This window comes from Rutilus rutilus (assembly GCF_951802725.1).
Source record: "Rutilus rutilus genome assembly, chromosome: 17".
Classification (NCBI taxonomy): domain Eukaryota; kingdom Metazoa; phylum Chordata; class Actinopteri; order Cypriniformes; family Leuciscidae; genus Rutilus; species Rutilus rutilus.
Genome location: NC_140230.1, coordinates 3,634,243 through 3,655,006, shown reverse-complemented (window position 1 = coordinate 3,655,006; position 20,764 = coordinate 3,634,243). Strand labels below are relative to the sequence as shown.

General features: G+C 37.1%; 1 protein-coding gene across 1 annotated transcript; it reads right to left on the bottom strand.

The window, feature by feature from the left end:
• Nucleotides 1–2,506: 2,506 nt before the first annotated feature.
• csf3r (colony stimulating factor 3 receptor) lies at nucleotides 2,507–18,662 on the bottom strand. Its single transcript, XM_084435410.1, has 16 exons — nucleotides 18,465–18,662; nucleotides 18,000–18,068; nucleotides 16,566–16,862; nucleotides 15,679–15,799; nucleotides 13,307–13,473; nucleotides 11,472–11,620; nucleotides 11,217–11,370; nucleotides 10,426–10,490; nucleotides 9,473–9,671; nucleotides 9,205–9,390; nucleotides 7,787–7,885; nucleotides 7,496–7,639; nucleotides 7,275–7,409; nucleotides 6,572–6,668; nucleotides 6,241–6,322; nucleotides 2,507–4,418 (listed from the first exon to the last, which is right to left on the bottom strand). Exons 2-16 carry the CDS (start codon nucleotides 18,055–18,057, stop codon nucleotides 3,939–3,941), a joined length of 2,433 nt encoding a protein of 810 aa, XP_084291536.1. The 5' UTR covers nucleotides 18,058–18,068; nucleotides 18,465–18,662; the 3' UTR covers nucleotides 2,507–3,938.
• Nucleotides 18,663–20,764: the final 2,102 nt, after the last annotated feature.

Genomic DNA, 20,764 nt, shown 5'->3' with positions numbered 1-20,764 from the left:
ACAGTAGAGAGATTACCGTATGGACAGGAGGAGAAGCTCGCGCGCAATCGGGGGGACGTGGAGGCAAAATGACAAAATAATTAATCAGAATACATAGTAAACGTTTCTCTTGCTCCTAGCTCATGGACAGCTCCTACTCACACTCTCCGTCCCTGCAAGTTTCGGAAGGGAATGATTCAGATTTCTCTTGGCACAGCTACTAGAAGACAGACGGGTTGCTCAAATACGGGTTGTGAAAATACAGTGACCCAACTGCAAAAGCCAAAAATATTACAGTAAGAAACTCTAAATGAAAAGCATGTTACAGTAAAGTACACTCAGAAGAGTTGTGCAACTGCTAAATCAAGGTCAGTGAGAGAGATTTTATTCTGCTTCAGCATCATGTCTTCATGTTGGGTCCGGCCGGAGGAGTTTCTCCACATCTCAGACAATGTCGTCTCTGCAGGAAAAGGGAAAAACCCTAAAGCAGATCCAGCCTTAACAACATTCTCCACACCTTGCTCTTCCTCGTCCTCATCCTCTTCCTGCTTGTTCACCTCCTCTTCCTCATCCTCATCCTCCTCTCCCTCTTATATTGTTTCCATCCATTGCTGGTATCAACATTCAGTGCAACATTTTGAGTAAATGTTGGGACTCTGAACTGACTTGTATTATGTACAGTTGGTTTGGTCACATCATTAGAAATAAGTGTGAACAATTTTGAGTCGTTGTGTGTAAACGATGACCACTGTGTTGCAGTTGTGCTTAACTTTCGCCTACCTGTGTTTAGCATTTTGAAACGTAAGTGCATCACGGTGCAAAATGTGTTTTAGCGAGTGAGAATGTGTTTAGAGTTTTGAAAAAAGAGTGCATGAGATTTGCAAACTGTGTTTTAACTACCTGAACTTGTTTAATGTTTCACAGAAAGAGTGATTTATTCCACAAATTGGTTTAGACTATTGAGAATTTGGTTTAGAGAATGGGGTTTAGTGTTTTAGCAATTCAGAAAAACTGTAAAAAATTACACAGTGTAGCTTTAATACATTTGTTCATCTTTATTCAATTTTATTCAGGAACATATTTGGTACACAGATTATTACTCCCTGACTCTGAGTAGGTCTAGTTTCTCTACTGGTAGAATAAACTGCCCTCACAAAATCCTAATATTTAATTGGTAAATGCACAAAATCAACAACAACAACATGTATATACAACGTCACAGTTTTCTATTTAACTGAAATGAAAAATGAAACTGTAAGGCCATCAAAAAAAAAGTGTACGACAAAACAATGGCAAGAAAATGAAATGCAAAAATGTAAGGACATGGTTCTTTTAATGCATCATTCAAGATGACTCACAAACTCTTATCAGTCTGAGGAATACTACACGAAATGAACTTGCTGAATTCATCAGTCGTAGACCAGTAGACTATTGGTGCCAATGGTTTCTACAGTCTTACGCTTATGATGCTTCTGGGAAATGAATCCCGCAGTGGTTACAGAATCTGCATCGGACTCATTAATTAACTCAATGTTAGGATGTCTCGAAACAAATGTTGTATAATGTTTGGAAAACTTAGGGGTAAATGCTGTTTGTTCATGTGAATGTTTAAAACACATTAACAAAAGATTTTTTGTTTTATATAATTTTTATAAAAACAGTAACTTGAAACATCGGTTCCAGTCTTCGAATTTGACTATCCGGTCTGTCTTTCAAAAGTGCTGATATAAAACAGTCCAGATGATCATCGGTGAACCGGAGAGATATATGCCTCTTAGGACGTCTCGCCGTTTGTGTCTTTGTTTGAGTGTTTCGTACAAGACCGTCAGTGCTTTAGTAGTGGGGCACTTTAAGATTTTAGACTACGTCTGCAGTTTACATAGTAACACTCCTTCTACATAGTCATATGTAGTCGCACTCCTTCAGACTAGTTCATAGTCTTTATGAGTGAGTCATTGAATCATTCATCCAACCTGTTCAAACTGCTGATTCATTCGACTGTCTTTATGAATGTGTAATTGAATCAGTCACGCAGCCACTTTGTTCAACACACTGGACATTCAGGATTCAGGAATCGGTAGATACTAAAGAACTTATTGCCATTGCCTTAAAACATCTGCAAGACACAACTCATTGGTAAGATTTAGCATAAGAGCTTGAAGCCGTGAAGCTACACACTCCGGGTCAGTAGGTGGCAGTATATTTTCATCAGTATGTAAACAGAGTTTCTGCTGAGCTTCTAGAAAAGTTTTTTATTGAACGTTACATGCTGAAAACCATCAAAAAAATTATGAATTGCCAAATCATGTAAATCTTTTATTGTATCCTTCCAGAGGAGGTGTTGCTATACATTGCCTGATGTAACCACAATTTGTACTCTTTAAAAATGTTCAAAATGCATATAAAAATACTCATACAGACAAAAGCACCATACAGACAAGAGGTAAAAGGTAAATATAGCAAAACACGTATCAAACATAATGAAACAATCAGTAATTATGAAGTAAATTAACATAACATTTTTCACTTTCTTTTTTTTTCTTTTACAAAAATAAAAACATACAGATACAAATCAGACATATTTGTGCTCCTTTTCGAATAGTACATACTCTAATTTAAATCATATATATGCAATACAAAAATACAGCCACAGAAATTAACACATCAGTGCTGGCCAGCATTATTATTATTATTATTATTACTCCCACATTGCCATCAATAAGACTCGTCATCTCTTCATTGACAACAAAACAGAAATGTGCTTCTTTTAAACTGGATATCATGAATTGCAGTATTCTTAATATATATTTTAAAAAAACGCTACTGAAATCTGCTGCAGTTTCTCAATGCTAAGAACACAAGAATAGACATTCTTGTCTAGTTTTATCCGGCTACCTTGAAAACATGAAACTTGATTAGATGCATCTACTGTATGTATGAATGGCTCTTATTTGGAAGGCGGGACTTACTTTATTAAATCTGCCATATTAAAAGTTCCACTTTTTCCCATTTGTTGTAATACCAGCGGTCTGTTTTATGGATATACAGTCCCTGGCAATATTAAAGACAGTTCAGATAATGAACTGAATGGCAGTGGTCCAGATTGTTATTTTTGATGATCACACTGTCATTCATAAAACAAATATGTGAGGGAAAACAATCATGATATGACCACATCCAGCCTCTGTGTGAACGCAGACTCTTTGGCAACTAAGGCTCATTGGGAAAACCTGCCTGTGGAAACATTTCTACACAATGAAATGTGTATTTCGTCTTTATTACGTCTTTGTCTTGCACGCGTTGTGAAATGTCCAATGAGTGGCTCTAAAAGCACATTCGTCTCTTTTTCCAAAACCGACGAACGTGAATCTGGCAACGTTTTATTGTGTTGGTTGTTGTAGTATCGCAGCAGTCCTGAACTGAATTGCCTGGTCAGTGGCTCTAAAAGGTTAATGCTCTGTCACGTTTGTTAATAATGAACCACCTACACTAAACCATAAACCATATTTGGTGAGATTAAACCACATTTGGTGAAGCAACAGAGCCATTTTAGCTGCTTCTACCAGTCTTTGAGCTCTTTTATCGAGATTGGTGTTTCACGGGACTCGTCCTCGAGCGCTTCACATCACGAGTGCACTGCTGTATCAGCTGAGAGACTTTACTACATCGGAGAAGACACACGGATGAGCTGGTCATGTGATGCAAACGTCAAAACGTATTAGTTTACAAATCTTGCACTATGGTAAAAGTGTTTTGAGGTCATAACATAATATTGAAAATAAGTCTATTATTCAATAATCTGCACTTATTTTGTGTGAAAATGATTAAAAGTTTTAGTGTTAATTTAAGCTGGAAACGGCAGTGGTTTTGCTGAAATGTAGGTAGAGGCACGTTTTTCCAATGAGCCTGTGTTATTTTTCGGGGCCCCCGCATGTTTTCTATATAGACTCAAATTCAGTTTAGTTATGATCAGGATCCCTGATCTCTAAGGATCTGAGCATTGGAAATTCTTCCCAAAGTTCTTCGTTCTCCTCACTTCCAGTGGAATTGTGAGGAAACGCAGTGAAGTGTTTTGCTTTAGGAACACGCCTGCCTAGCGACACGTTCTCATATGGTGGAGGGCTGCCGGGCTCGTCCCCTCCCAACAGGGGCTGTGTGGACTCAGAGCGCACGTAGGGTGGCAGAGGGGTCGAGTGGCTTTGATGCGAACCACCGAAAACCACAGTGGCGTAAGGGACCGAGTCCCTGTCCTGCTCCGAGTCGTAACTGCAGGCCTGGAAAGAGCGGTGACTCCCATTACGACTGACCATATCATGTGACCACTGACTCTCCTTGACGTAGTCACCCTTGAACAGCTCTTTCTCAGACAGATCAAGACGACTGAAGCGGGACAGGAACACCAACACAGGGTCCTTGTCTTCTTTACAGGGAGGCATACCCTTGGACAAAAACATGTTAAGATATGAAATCACTGAACCGTTTGATTGACTATTTCCAATTGACAATTCTTTTTCATATATTCATTAATACGACACTTGACACACTTTTTATTGCCTTTTTTTTCTCTAGAACATATTTTAGTGATCATCATAACTTAGGTATCATTGGAAAGCTTAAACACTCTGAGATAAACATTTTGAAATTGGGCGTTGCGTTAACATGGAATCGGTACTTTAAAACCTTTTAGCAGGCTCCTCCCCCTAGTGGGCTCTCTCATGTTTCCAATGTTGCTAAATTTACTGCATTATTTTATAATCAAATCTGAAGGTCTGAGACTCAATGTTCCATATTTTTGTGTCAGAAGTGATACTTTGACAGAACCGTGTTCGTTTGTGACAGGAGAACACATTCGCTTTTTTATGGAAGCTTGTTTCCGCCACAGAATAAAGAGTAATTGCGACTTTTTATCTTTTTTTTATTTGTATATATTTAAAGAGTTAGAAAGTAAGAATTATGAGATATAAACACGCGAAAAAAAAAGTCAAAAATCTTTTCAATTGTTTTAGTCCGTGGCGGATACAAGCTTCCATACTTTTCGGTAAAACACCTAAAGAAAATCTCAAAGGAACCTCAATTTTTGCGATATCAATTACTCCACCACAACTTGACTAGATATATGCCTTTCATTTTATAACAAATTTAGAGTCCAAATAATCTAGTAATATATATTGTATAAAATATGTTCTTTAGTACAATACATTTGCTTTACGGTAAACTTAAAGGGATAGTTCACTTTGAAATTAAATTTTGGTATGTTTTAGCTTACCTGAAGGGCATCCAAGATGTAGGTGTCTTTTTTTCCTCAGTAGTTTCAATTTTGATATTTTAGGTCAAACCGTTCTTGTCTGTCAGTCATATAATGCAGGTCTGCGGTCACTGTCTCAAAACAGCATGCACAAGTCCAAATTAAAACAATTCCCCATCGTCCAAATGAAACAATTCCCCATCGTAAGTACACTTTGATGGCCTAAGACACGAAACGAGCGGTTTGTGTGAGAAAACGAACAGTATTAAATATAGTTTTTGCCTCTTGAACAAAGCCGCGTCCAACTGATCTGACGGCGCGGGCGGGTATAGATATATACACTGATGTCGCCTTGGCTAATGAACTGCAATAGCGAAGGCGACATCTAGTGTTTCTATATCTATATCCGCCCGCGTGCGGGTATAGAAACACTAGCACTAGATGTCGCCTTCGCTATTGCAGTTCATTAGCCAAGGCGACATCAGTGTATATATCTATACCCGCCCGCGCCGTCAGATCAGTTGGACGCGGCTTTGTTCAAGAGGCAAAAACTATATTTAATACTGTTCGTTTTCTCACACAAACCGCTCGTTTCGTGTCTTAGGCCATCAAAGTGTACTTACGATGGGGAATTGTTTCATTTGGACGATGGGGAATTGTTTTAATTTGGACTTGTTCATGCTCTTTGAGACAGTGACCATAGACCTGCATTATTTGACTGACAGACAAGAACGGTTTGACCTAAAAATATCAAAATTGAAACTACTGCGGAAACAAAGACACCTACATCTTGGATGCCCTTCAGGTAAGCTAAAACATACCAAAATTTAATTTCAAAGTGAACTATCCCTTTAAACTTCATTTTTTGAAGAGCAATAATCTGCAGAGTGTCTTCTTTAAAAAGAGACCATAGGTCTGTATTCCAAAGCGTTCATGAATTATAACCATTTAAGTTTATGCTCATAGAGTTAACGGGTTCATTAGTCAGACTACAGCAGTTCATCATACAGTAGTACCTGCAGTGAGTCAGTGGTGGTCCACCTCTTTATGCTGCTGTTGGCAGGGTCGGGAATGATAGGCCACAAACACATCTTCACCCTGTGACAACCACACATAAACTACTGTAAAAATGATTTCTAGAAGTTGCAAATAAAGATTATTGGAGTATGTTTTACAAGAAAATACTCTTTTAGGTTTTCTACTTCAAAATGTCACATTTAATTAAATGTATCACTTGCCGTTTCTTTGTAATGCATTTTAAAACTCACGAGCAATTTCTAAGAAAAAAAAAAAATATATATTTCTACCAATTTTTCCAGTGTACTTAACAAGCCTGTGGATGCTCACCGTTCAAGTTTCCCCAAACAGGTAAACACAACAATGATGACGAGAAGGGATAACCCAATGCATGCTGGGATAACAAAGACCACCATGTCTAATCGACCTGAAAAACATTTTCAATAATCAAACCAATAAGGAAAATAAATCTTCACACACAGAATATAATAAATAAAATGCCAAATTTGTTTGTCTGATGAACTGCATCACGCTTAGATTCATAATATGTACAATGTGAGGTTTCACTTTATTTTAAGGTGTCATTGTTACAGTGTAATTATACATTTAAGTACTGAGTAATATTAAGCAACTACATGTACTTACTATAGGGTTAGGGTAGGGTTAGGGTTTGGTTGAGGGTTAGTTGCATGCAATTATGCATCATTTACTGTTATTACTATGGTAAGTACATGTAACATATATAACAAGGACATTGTAAAATAAAGTGTTACCCAATAAGATTTATAATAAGCATACAACCAAAGGAAACATTGCCAAAGCATGAGGCCACAAGAGCCATCATTTTTAAAGAAATATGTTGTAGAATGTTAAGGAGTGCATTCATATTACACTAATGCATGACTAAATGCACTTAGTGATTATGGTTTGTAAAAGTTATTATTGAAATCTTATTCACAAACACTCATATTTGAATAGTATAGGTCTTAGAATATGTACTATTAATAAATGAACAGTGGTCAAAAATAGTCACCAATTTGCGCAGTTGCCAGGGGCACAACTGATCCGTTAAAACTTCCACCCATTGTAAAAACCGATAGTACGGCATAATATTTGGTAAGCGGTTGAAGATTTTCCACCACAACCTTGGTCTTCTCAGTGTTTATAACTTGAAAAAGAATAGAAACATTATGGTTAGTAAAATAGTTATGAAATCTGAAAATCTGTTATGAACTTCTTTGAATCCTTGAATACCTTGGGTATAATTAATATCATTCCAAAGGTAAATAGTATATCCTTGAATGAACCCATTTCTCTGTTTAAGGGGAATTTCACCCCAGCTAAGTCCGACCTGTGAATGTTGGATTTTCTGAAACAAATCCGGTGCCGCAGATGGTGCTGTGAGAATATATGAGACATTTGTCAGGATGCTGGAATTATACATCTATGGAAATATGAGCCCACTAGATGGAAGTGTTGTATCATTCTCCGGCTTTGCTTTATTGCACATCATTTCCCAAGTTTATAGAAAGCCCTCAGACACACCTTTCTCGCTGCTATATGCCATTACGGTACGAGGAGACCCAACCCTGTCAGCATATTTGGGAAAAACTGAGATTTCGTAGGGCTCGTAAGGCGTTAACCCTGAAATAAAACAGCCATGATTAGATTTGCATGCACTTTGTCAGCAACAAATAAGAAAATTAAAGATTAAATACCAAATGACTTGTAATGTACATTTTTAAAGCGACTTAGCACTTCAAACCCTATTTAACCAAATAAAATGACACTTTTTTTCATTATTATTATTATTATTATTACAGTACGGGTCAAATGTTTGGAATAATTACGATTTCTGCTCATCAAGACTACATTTATTTGATAAAAAATATAGTAAAAACAATTTAAAATAGATAACAGAATTGTATTATATAATACAATATAATTATAAAATAATTTTAAAATGCAATTTATTTATATGAAGGCAAAGCTGAATTTTCAGTCTTCAGTGTCACAGAAGTCCTTCAGAAGATCATTCTAATATGCTGATTTGCTGCGATAAACTACAATTCGAAAGTTTGGGGTACGATAGTTAATCATTTTATTGAGCAAGGTGTCATTATGTGTTTATTCACAAGAACACGACTTTTACACAAAACCATTTTCAACTAAAAATGTAAACTTTTTACACAGCGTTTTGGGGACATGAAAACACGTTTCAAGTTAAGTTTTTGAAAGCAATTCTGTTACATGTATGCACGTAATCTACAAAAACGTGAATCAGTACACGAAAAATGCGAAGGAAAAACGTTTCCGTTTTTAGCACATTGTTGTTATATACAAGTACCCTAAGAAGGCACTCTAGAAGGCAGAAAACTACGTAATAGCTTCATTAATGTAAAGCCAACACAAGAAAAAGAGAAGAACCAAACTGTGAGCTAAACGAAAAACCAAACAAGACTCAGGTGAACATAATCAATGAGTAACCATAGAAACCATCTAGAAAAGGGAAAGCCACAAAGGAAGCAGAACATTATCGTGAAAGAAATGATGCATTAATTGGATCAGAAGTTACAGTAAAGATATTTATAATAATGTTACAATAGATTTCTATTTCAAATAAATGCTGTTCTTTTGAACTTGTTATTCTATTTAATGTCTTCCACAAAAAAAAGTAAGCAGCAAACACTGTTTTTAAAATAAGAATTGAGCACCAATGATAGCTGATAATAATCCTCATATTAGAATGATTTCTGAAGGATCATGTGACACTGAAGACTGGAGTAATAATGCTGAAAATTCAGCTTTGATCACAGGAATAAATTACACTTTACTATATACATTCACATAGAAACATAGAACTTTTATTGCATTTTTGTTCAAATAAAAGAAAATATTTAATCCAAACTTCTGACTGGTTTGTTCATATGGTTGATATTATTATTTGCTATAATAGTAAATACCTGTAAGTAAGTGACTGGAGCTGTTTTTGTCCGTCGGACTGAAGGACAGGGGGGTATCTACCTCAGTCAGACATCTCCACTCGAGTGTGTATCCCGTGACACCGGAGGATTTAGGGCTTTCCCACGCTATGAGCACAGACGTGTTCGACTGGGGACGCACACTGACATTAGACACAGATTCCAGCTCTAAAACCAGAAAAGAACAAGTCATCAAACATCACTGAGAGAACATCTGTCAGAAATATAGTCTGCGGTGGGAATTGAATACCTTTCTTGCGATACACTGGCACATGGGTATAATTCGAGCTCCCCACTGCATTCGTGGCTCTCAGGTAGACCTTTTTAATCCACTTGTTGAGATTGAAATGGCAGTGGCGTTTTTTAGTTACACACAAAGTCGTTTTAGGCTCCTTTGATTCGACAACGTATGACAAATCCCAGCCGTTGGCACGGAAATGTTCTGAGGGCTAAAATGAGACAAGGCAGTGGTTAATGGGAAGCTTCAGGTTCAATTGATCTGCGAGATATGCAGTCGGTTATCGCAGAAAAAAAGATTTAGAATTTGTAAAAACAATCTAAAGTTTTGCTTCATGTCCCTTCTTCGAATCCTTGCATGTGAAAGTTACCAGGTTCCCAGCATTGCATGATCGTGGCATGAGTTGAAACACTGGACGTAACTTAATATTTATAACTGAATATTTGTCCATACTATTTGCCCATACTTTTTCATTGCTAGTGTGTGATGTATGTTTTTATAAACATTTTCACAGGATGTTGAAGATTCAGTCAAATAGAGTTTAACTTAGGACATTCAATAGCATGACCTTCACAAATGTGAATGAACATCAGAGATCTTTCAATCACTAATTGACTGGTCATTTGTGTGTGTGTGATATAATGCACTGCACTCACTATACACCCCATTTTAATATAAAATGAGAGAGATAGATGATTTTCCAAGCTGTGTCAGGACTGTCCAAAAGGATGAACCTGATTTCATCAAGTGCAACATGTTTAGGCTTTCAACCAGGGTTAGGTGCTTCTACATCAGTGTTATCATTTCCCTTTGTTTTCAGGTAAAGGTTATGGGTAGGGTTTTCCTGTAGGTTTAGGGGTAGGGATAGGGTAAGGACGAATGATGTTCCTGGATCAACAAAATATGTTGATCCAGGAGCATGTCTTACTTAGCAACATCACAGTGACCATCAGAAAGACTCTCACCTTCCAGTAGAGCTTTGCGGCCTGTTCATTCACTTTAAGCCATGTGTCCAAATGTCCAGTCGGAGCTGAAAATAAAACAACTAGTTCTGAGTGTCGACAAGTCATACAACAAAGAGGTAAATATACAAAAGTGGGCCAAGGGAAATTGACATCTTCAGCCTTTATTCAAATATTATAAAAAATTTGCTAGCAGGTTGCATAGTTGTGCTTGTTTTGACTATGTGAAACGTTGTGCGGACAGTTTTTGGCCAGGCTTTCGTAGAAAGAAATTATGAACGCGTGCAAAAAAGCAAGAGAGAACCAGCAAAATATTAATACCTGATTATGTTGTAGTCAATGCATGCTATTTCCTGTCAATGCAAAACCTGTAGCTGTACTTTTTTTGCCAAAGAATCTTCTCAGATAAATACCTTAACCAACTTTAGTGTTTTGTTCTTCCCTCATATTTCAAATATATCAAATATTGTTAATATGTTGATGGTTTAATCGAACTTTAGCAGCGTTTTGCTGTAGAATCACAACAATTATCTGTCGTGTCATATTATAATCTCTTGTATATTTGCACAGAATTGTAATGTGCACTGTATATTTTGGTCATCATAGGTTCCCAGGATGCACTGCGACTTGAACTAATCATGCTGTTGCATTTGCGGTCAACATCGATCACCAGACACTATTCCACAACGCAGTACAATAGGTTATTATAATTATTGTCATTATTTGTACAGTCATTTGTAAAATTCGGAATACAGCATTTTTTTGTAAGGTAGTGAAGACATATAACTTGTTACCCCTCATAAGTGTGGTGCTTGTTTTCGGATCACTCCATTCACTCCATTCAGTCCATGAACGGTACTTCACTCGCATTGTGCTGCTGTAATTTGTCCCATGAAGGAGGCCACATATTTCTATTTTGGTTTCTTGATTTGCACTGAAGTTGCAAACCTATAATAGAAGGATTATTTAAGACACTGTCTCGGATAACTTGCAAACTGTTTCACCTTTCAGCTGATCAAGCAATATTATCATGAAAAGCAATCACTTACCAACTGCTGGTTGTTCAATGTTGTCAATCTCAGCTCTACAATGAGGGTCGAAAACAGCCATGCCTCAGACGGTGAAAGACTCCAGCTGTGCAGTAAGCAGCCATGCTTATCTGCATCAACCCTCTTCATCTGTGGAGCGCTGAATTTTACTGTAATACAATACATTATCTACTGAGGGTCTACTTCAAAGGTAAAGTTTGACTGATACAAGCAGAAGCAGAATTGTGCAAAAATAGAATTTAAGAATTGGTGCGCCTGAAATTTACTTTACTGTTTAAAGATGTCAAATTAGAATTTGAAAATGACTGAATTGCAATTCAGAGAACTTTTAATTGTATTAGTCCCATAAAAGATTTGTGACAAAACAATGGTGAATCATTTTGGCTAAATATGTTCCCACCCAAAATTATTCTGTGGATCTCTTTACTATGCAACATGGTTGACCCTTGGGTTTTGAATGGCCGCGCTATTAAAATTATTCATGTAACTCAGATTGGGTGTTACCATGGTTAGACTCTTTGGAAGCATGGATAAGTTAATGGTCATGGATGGTAATTTTCATTTGTTAATTTATCTACGGCTCGTGTAGATCTAAAATTCTTAAGTGACAATGTAGTGTGGTATAGATTACATTTATTTGAATGATTTCGACTAAATTAACGAAACGGGGAGAGAGTGTACAGCGTCTCTATGTGATAGCTGTTTTTGTAATTAAACTCACAGTTATCACCTTGTTGCTGAGAAATATAATGTAGCTTTCAGTAGCGAAGCTGTTTTATTCATATAATTCAAGCGGTAGAGGTTGAAAACACGTTTCCATGCTCCTGAATGTTTCTGTGTGTGTGCGAAATCACGCTCATACCGGAACGTCGGCTTCATAATACGACATTAAGACGCTAGTTTTGTTGGCAAATGTGTCGCTCTTGCCTTGTGGTAGCTTGGAATTCAAAGGAGGATCGGATATAATGTACGTGTTTAAAGGTCAGATGTCCAGATATCGGATATGTATCTATTTAAAAAACACATTTGGAAGTTGCTCAGAACGGATGCGGAAAACTAGGATCTCATGTGGATTTTTGTTTAATTCCGACCTGTGTCAGATTCAGAGTTCCTCTGAAACCCTCCCACCTCCCCCAGCTCCACCTGCCGAGATCTGCTATGGGAGTTATGTATGTCTATTCATGCAGTAGCAGATCTAGTCCGCCAAAACCAAATACATTAACATTGCCATATTCAATAACACGACTATTCCGAGAGTTGTCATGACTGAATTAGGCTTATTCACGTCAGACAACTTGACAAAACGTAATATTGACACCAACATTTAAATCTAATGATTACATAACATGTAGAAATGCAATGTAAAAACTTTCAGGATCACTCAAATCAAAATGTTCTATTTTCAAGATTTATTTTTCTGTCCTATTGCTCCATTTTAAATAAGAGCATACAAATAAAGTATAGTATGGTGCACTGTGATTTATTTTTTATTAAGTATAATGAAATGAAATAAATTAAATCCAAATTTCCATTGTTTATTTATATCATCTATTGTTTCTGAAAATACCCCATATGTTGCATCTATGACAGCCTGTTTATGAGTAATGCATATCAAATAATAAAATTGCATTTTTCATTCTATTTTAATTTGTTCTATTTAAATTGGTACTGCTTTATATGCCTACTCAAAATTACTATTCACCATCCTTTTTATCAAATCATATATGTTCAGCAATTAAATAAATTCTGCATAGAGCACAATCGTGGTATGAAGTCACTAATTCCACATTTATTCTTAATTCTTGACAGAGGAATAAAGCTGATTGCTCTTTTACCTGTTTCCATAGGGATCAGTTTCAGAGGAGCAGAAGTGACATTTCCTAAGACATTCACTGCTGTCACATAAACCTCGAACTTGGAATATGGACCATAAGAATGCCGCGGAAAGGAGTAGGAATGCTTTCCAGGTGGGATCTCATATTGAGTCTTGGTTGAATTGTCCCTGGAGAAATTAACAATTTATAAAACCTGTCACCACAACTACATCACAAATTAAATTGAATTTACTCTAAACCATAAGAGTGAATCTCACTAAGTCACAAAAAAGTAATTGGAAATAGTAAATTTATATTTTGCTGGGTCACTGTTACATTATTTTCAAGACAATGAAACACATTTCCCCCAATTCCTCTTACTGTAATGCAAAACATCACATTATTGTACACTCTTGGAACTCTTAAAAGGGTTCAATAGTGTTCTATATAGAACTCTAGGGTTCTTAACTCATTTTTAAAGAACCATTTATGCTAAATAGGTTCTATATAAGGAGAACAGAAACTTTCATGTTTAACAGGTTATTTACATTTTTCTAGTGATAAGTTATGTTTACAAGCTCTTTATGTCATAAGCTCTTTAAAAGTCAGATGAAAGATGAAGAGTCCAAAATGGTATTTATGTTAAAGGTCCCATAGCATGAAAATTTCACTTTGTGAGGTTTTTTTTTTTACATTAATATGAGCCCCCCAAGCCTGCCTATGGTCCCCCAGTGGCTAGAAATGGCGATAGCTGTAAATCAAGTCCAGGCCAATCTGGAATCTTCCCTATGTCATCATACAGGGAAAGGTTACCTCCCCTTTCTCTGCTTTGCCCACTCAGAGAATTTGGCCCGCCCATGAGAAAATGAGCTACGACCGTGCAAGCGCGATATTGTTTTTTCCTCGAGAGACATCATGGCTTGCAAAGGAGCGAAGCATGGCAGTTGCTCAGTGTTTGGATGTACAAATGAACACAAAAGTTTTTTGTTTTTTTGGTCCTTCATCCGAGCCTCTGAAGAACCAGTGGGTACTTAATTTCCACCCTCCACCTTGCCCCGCCTCTCTCCTCCTCATTAGCATTTAAAGCCACAGACACAGAAATGGCACGTCCTAAGGAAAGCTCATTGTGGGACTGGCTCGTAGTGGCTGTAATTCTGCACCAAGGCTGAATTTCGGGAAAGAGAGGGTGGGAGGAGCCATGAAGGAGAGGATGGTCCAAGAGTCCATGAAAGAGTGGACTGTGGACGGACGGCCGACGAGAACTCAGAGCGACACAAGAGGAAAGGTCATGGTAGATTCCTTAGAGGGAGGAGCCATGGAGGACAGTGATGAACCATTAGAAGTGGAGCACAAGGCGCAGGCTGAGAATAGATGGGACTGAGCAACACTGATGGGTCTGGAGACCAAGGTGGAGCCACAGCGACCAGCATCCGAGGTGGAGCCAGAGTACCAGAGGATGGAGGCGAAGCCAGTTTGACTGAAGACCAAAGAGCCGGAAGCAGGGCGGAGCCCACTGGAAACGAAGGTTGGAGGGATGAAGCATAGCTGAAGGCCCGTAGGTCTTTTGCGTAGGCAGGGGGACGACTGACCAGGATGGAGCCGGAGGGATAAGGGAGCCTGGTGGAGCCATGAGGATCATGGTCTCCGGTGGAGCCGAGGCGGAGAGGGGTGCAGGCTCTGGCTCCATTGTGGGCATTGGCTCAGGTTCGATTTCCATGGCGAGAATCATTTGGGTCTCTTGGTCTGCATTGGGCTCTGAATCCATAACGGCAGTGAGTGTGGGTGCTGGGTCTGACTCTGGGGAGGTGATGGATTGAGTGTGGCTGGACCCTGGATCCTCAGCCCTCCTCATTATCCAATCCGATCCCAAAATTGTACACTTAGCGTACAGTACAGACATTTTCTTAATTTCATAATGTCCTTAAATATAACAATATTGTTGACCACAAACTGACAATAGAATTTGCGTGTCCGATGTGCGATACCTGTGAGTTGCCCTAAACGCCATACGCAGAAGACTGTCCATGATTTTTCTTAGCAATGTTCTTTCTGGGATAGGTTGGCAGGTCTTTCCCTAGCTCTCCCCATTACATGGCTTGGGACTCACACATACATGCATTCACACCTATGGCCAATTTGGCATGTCCAATCCACCTAACCTGCATGTCTGCTGCTCTCTAGATGCACTACAGTAAAGCAAATTTGTCAGGGGAAATGTACTTGATTGACATGAAACTGTAATGCAAAAAAATCCCAATGAGCCTAAAATTCAGCTTTGTTCGTTTTTAATTTCCTTTATCCCCTTTATTTAGATTTTTAGAGAGAATTGTGACCTTTGTGAGATTGATCCATAAACAAGCTACAGTTTTGAAAATGTCAGCAGAAGTTAGTACCTCAATGCGTGAAGAATATAATTTGTAGGAAGGCTGGCTGTTTTCTCACCAGGATCCCATTGACACAGGAGACTGGATGCATTCAACACACAGTTCAGGTTTCGAGGAATGGGTGGAAGATCTTTAAAGATATAAGGAAGATTATACAGTAAGTCTGGTGAACTTTGGCCTGGAATGACAATGATGAATAGTCTTGATGATTACATTTCTGCAAATATAATATTCTTCAAATAAAATTTCTTGGTGTGAATGTAAAAACTGACCTTTCAGAGCAGACGCCACATTTAATTTGGTGTGAATGGAAACAAGGCTGTGAAGGATGGAAATACAGTCTGTATAAGATAAGCTTTGCTGGTTGAACGATCAGTACCAACATCAAAGCCTCGTTTTCATTCATGCCAGATTAGATATGGAATGGACTCTGATTAAGATCTATGACTGTAGTTAGTAATTAGCAACATAGTACTTAATCATGGACCCTTTTCACAGACATTGATGATGCGTGTTCATAGTTATCAACATCGCAAATCTAGTAAAGTTCTTCATGTATTATAAATATTATTTTTGACAAGATTTTCCATCATTTATGGCACAACGCTTCCCCATCATTGACGAGTTTGTAGTACCTACTCTGTGAATTCAAATGCAGTACCTACTCTGACAGTATGTACTATAAGATGCACAGAATTTCTCTCTATTTTTTTTTTGAAAGCCGTGGAAGGCATTTTTTATTTTGCTATTGGAGAAAATGGGAATGCAAAAAATATTTTTGCTGCCCCGTTCACCACTACATAAGTTCAACCAACTTTTACTAATTATGAGAAACCCTGGAAATGTGAAAAGGGTCTGTTATAATAATAATAATAAATAAAAAAAAGGATCCTCACATCCCACTTTCACTGTCACTCCATTGACTATTTGGCAGATTTCTTCCGCTACACACAGCAAACAAACGATGTCTGCTGTTTGTAATAGGCTGGGGACGCGTAGGCCATATGTCCTGTTATTCTCCTGGTAAGAGAGATTGCTGGGGGCAAAATCATTGTTAATCTCCCACGCCACACGAAAGTCTTTGCCTTTGGTCAGCAAGCAGTCGTCCTCGATGGAGCAGGACACTGATACGGGTGAGCCAGCGAGCACCAATAAGGCTGGAGTGTGTACCTCAGCACACGATGCCTGAATCACTGCGGATAATAAACGTATATCAGTTTTTAGTGGCCAAAAGTGATGTCTGGCCTAGGAAAATTTACATCTTCATCCTTTATTCAAATATCATTAAAAATGTGTTAATGATTTCGTAAGCATATTGCACAGATGTGCTTGGATAATGCAATAAAACATGGCAAATTGTGCGGACATCATTTTTGGCCAGGTTGTCATACAAAGAAATGATGAACACATGCAAAAACAAAAGAAAACCAACAGAATATGAATGATTGATTATGTTGTAGTCAATGAATGATTTTTCCTGTCAGCTTTTGGTTTTTCTATACATTGTTTTTCATAGTAAAATAAAACCTGTAGCTGTAGTTTGCCTTTTTTGCCAAATAATTTTGTAAGATAAATACCTCAACTAAGATTAGTGATTGGTTCTTCCCTGGATCTAAAATAATTTTGGTTTAATCAAACTTGTAGGGTCAATAAAAACAAAAATCCCCTCTGGATATCACTTTTGGACACTACATGAATTCAGGAAGAGAAGCTGGGCTCTAATAATGAATTAACTAGTAACACACCGACTAGTCTTGTGACTTTGCATTGCGTGACACATTCCCGACATCAAACCTATTTCAAAATGTGTGGGGAGTTCTTGCACGACATCACAGAAACATTACCTTGGTGTGTCTAAACCAACAAATGACACTGTTATGTATTTGATGCTTATTTGAGATTGCAATAAAATTATTTACTGTATAGCCAATGTTGTTGCTGTGAGCAATACATTTTTACAGCATTTATTAACCTTTGTTAAGGCTAGTTAATAAAAATACAGCTGTTCATTGTTTGTTCATGTTAGACGACAATATACAACTTTTGATTTTAATGTATTAGTAAATGTTGAAATAAACATCAACTAATACATGCAGTAGAAGTATTGTGTATTGTTAGTTCATGTTAACTAATGTTCTTAACTAATGTTAACCAATGAAACCTTACTGTAACGTGTTGCCCAATTTTTTAAGCAAATGATGAAAAGGGTCATTTATTTTGTAATTCGTTTTCCTGTTTAAAAAACAATACATTTTAAATAAATTAAAAAGGTTTAAAGTGCTAGAAAAAGAACAGAAATGGTCTCGTAATCAAAAAATGTGTTGATTCACCTTGTATCCGTGCGTTGATATATATCCACAGCACAAGCACGAGCCAGACTGATGCCATGGTTATGATGTCTGAAAGAAAAAGTGAAATCTCGTAACAATTCCAGAGAAGTTTTCACATTACAAAACCTTCAGTTTCTAACAGCAAACATAGAAACTTAAAGGAAAAAAGAAAAGAAAAAGGGGGACAAAAGATAACAAAAAGATAAATAATAAATACATAAAACCATTTGCTTTTAAAAAAAGAAATCTTATAAACCCTATTACATATATAATTGTTAATTAATGTACAATAAAAATAAAAATGTACTTTGATTTTAACATGTTCTCATATATTCATATTTTAATGTACACTAATTGTTTGTATATGTTTATACATGACTTTGAATGACTCAAATCAAATCTAAAGCATTAAGTTACCAGTTATTCTAATTAAGATGGTAACATAAACGCGATTGCAATACATACTTTAAAGTTTTTAAAAGCATCTGTAAGTGGTGAAGGTCACATTTATACTCCGGTGAAGTTACTGCCCAGCGAAGTCTGGCGCACAGTCGAAGTTCTCTGTAAAAAGTATAAGAAAATTAAACAAAAAGTGTTTGAAATGAGCCTATCCAGCTTCTGAGAAAGATCCCTGTGCTCTGAGTAAAGAGTCACTGCTGTCATATCGTTTTTTACCATCCTGAACCACAAGAGCAAACCGAAGGAGGAAGTGTCAGACTCTTGCGAAACCCAAGCACACGTGTCCCTTCTGCTCCCGCTTTTTACTCTTAATTGTCTGGAAACTTTAACCGTTGAAGTCAATTAAGTACAATTAATTATGAAGAAAAATGGCATTAATCATGGACTCATGAGTCAAGAGCGCAAGATTTTTGGGACAACATTCAACGTTTTCGCGTTGTAGTGTGGACTGTGAAAACGGAGGTGCACTGTAAAAAAATATTTTTTGGTGAAGTAAATACTACTGAAAAAGAACAATGTAATTTACATGAAAAAGTTAGTTCAGGCAAGAATTTAAAAAACGAAGTAAATTCCATATCAGTACTTAGTTCAAGCGAGTAGAAATTAAAGCGTAAATATCAACTCAATAAAATTAAGTAAAAATTACTCAACTTTTCTGATACTGGGGTTCCCATCATGCACTGGACCTTGAATAATTAATGAGGTTAATTTTTCACTGGTTTCCAGCTGTATTTACACTTGCTTTTGTTGTTAGGATTAGTAACTTGGCATTTTGTGACATTTTGAGTACATTTTCTGCTCAAAATGACACATTCAAACACAAAAACGATCCATCAAATGTTACCGTAATTGTGTATTGTCTACCAAGTATTGAGGTCTTTGCATTCACATGATGCTTAACATCTGATATGCTATAGTATAAATTACTTAGATAATCTAAGTAAAGCACATACCATAAATGACTGGTATAATTCAATATTATTGTTTGAGTGAAATGTAATGCAAAGGAAATTTCAACTAAATCGATATTAATCAACCTTTTACTAGCCAAGTTAAAGTTACTTATTTTCTTTGTTACGTTCACTTAACTAGGTTAAGTAAAGTTTACTTAATTCCATATTCCAAGTAAATTTTACTTAAAGATTTCTGATTAAAGCTACTGATAAATATGTGTAGGTTTTTACTTGGCAAAGCTTTGTAAATTTACTAGCATTTTCTGAGTGGAAAAAGTTGCCTAGCTTTTTTTAAGTAAACATCACTCCAAATTTTTTTCAGTGTGTCATAAGTTTAGTCATGTGACGCATATTGTACCAATATATATTCATGTTTATGCGGTATTGTGCCTGTTATGTGCTATTCACAAAAATATGTTACTTTGCACACTCTTCATATCTGTCACGGTGTCAGTTTGTTTTGATTTCTGTTCTTGTCTGTGTTTGGTTAATCTGTCTATTAGTTCAGTTCTGTCTTTCTCCGCCCCCTGCCTGTTTGTTTCCATGGTTACCGTTTTGATTTGAGTTTCATTTCAGGTGTGTCTTATTAATTAGTCTCGTTAGTTCCTCTGTTTTTAAGCCTTGTGTTTCTTTCAGTTCTTTGTCAGTTATGTTGCATTAAGTTGGTTGTTCTGTTCATGTTCCTGAGATTCTGTTTTGTGAAATTTTGTAAATAAAGCTGCTGGACTTAAGATCCTGTTTCATCTCTGCTGCAACCTCTGTGTAACAATATCGCAGTCCTGCAAAGATGACAGAAAGTTAACTCACATTTGCTGTAGGGATGGGCAAATGAAGCCTCATGAAGCACTGAGCAGAGAATGTCTAATAAGGGGAGAACTTCCACTCTCAGTATACACTTCCGGCTTCTGAACTGGTTCCACTCTGGTTCCAGATGAGGGCGCTCACAGGACGAGTGGAGAATGAATGGAGGTCTATGGCAGTATACCCCTCAAAATCCACTTTTCTCAGGATATATTTTTTTGTCTAGTAATTTGAATGTTGTATTCAAAAGGAGATGCGAAGAAATTACACATTGCTGGGTGTTAGATTTTTTAGAGTCACTTATTTGCTTTAAAAAGTATTTTAAAGTGTCAATGACGTCATACACATGTACGACCAGAGATACTGCTTTACGGCAATCCTTCAGTCACTTTGGTGCTTTCGTGCTCTGCACTTTCTTTGACAACCCTTTGCCCACTATTAGAACAATTTATCATTGCACACCTGCGAGGCATTTTTCTCCGTTTTTCAATTTTTATTGATATTTAGCACTATTGAGCGGGACATTGGTTGTTGTTGTTTTTTTTTTAAGGT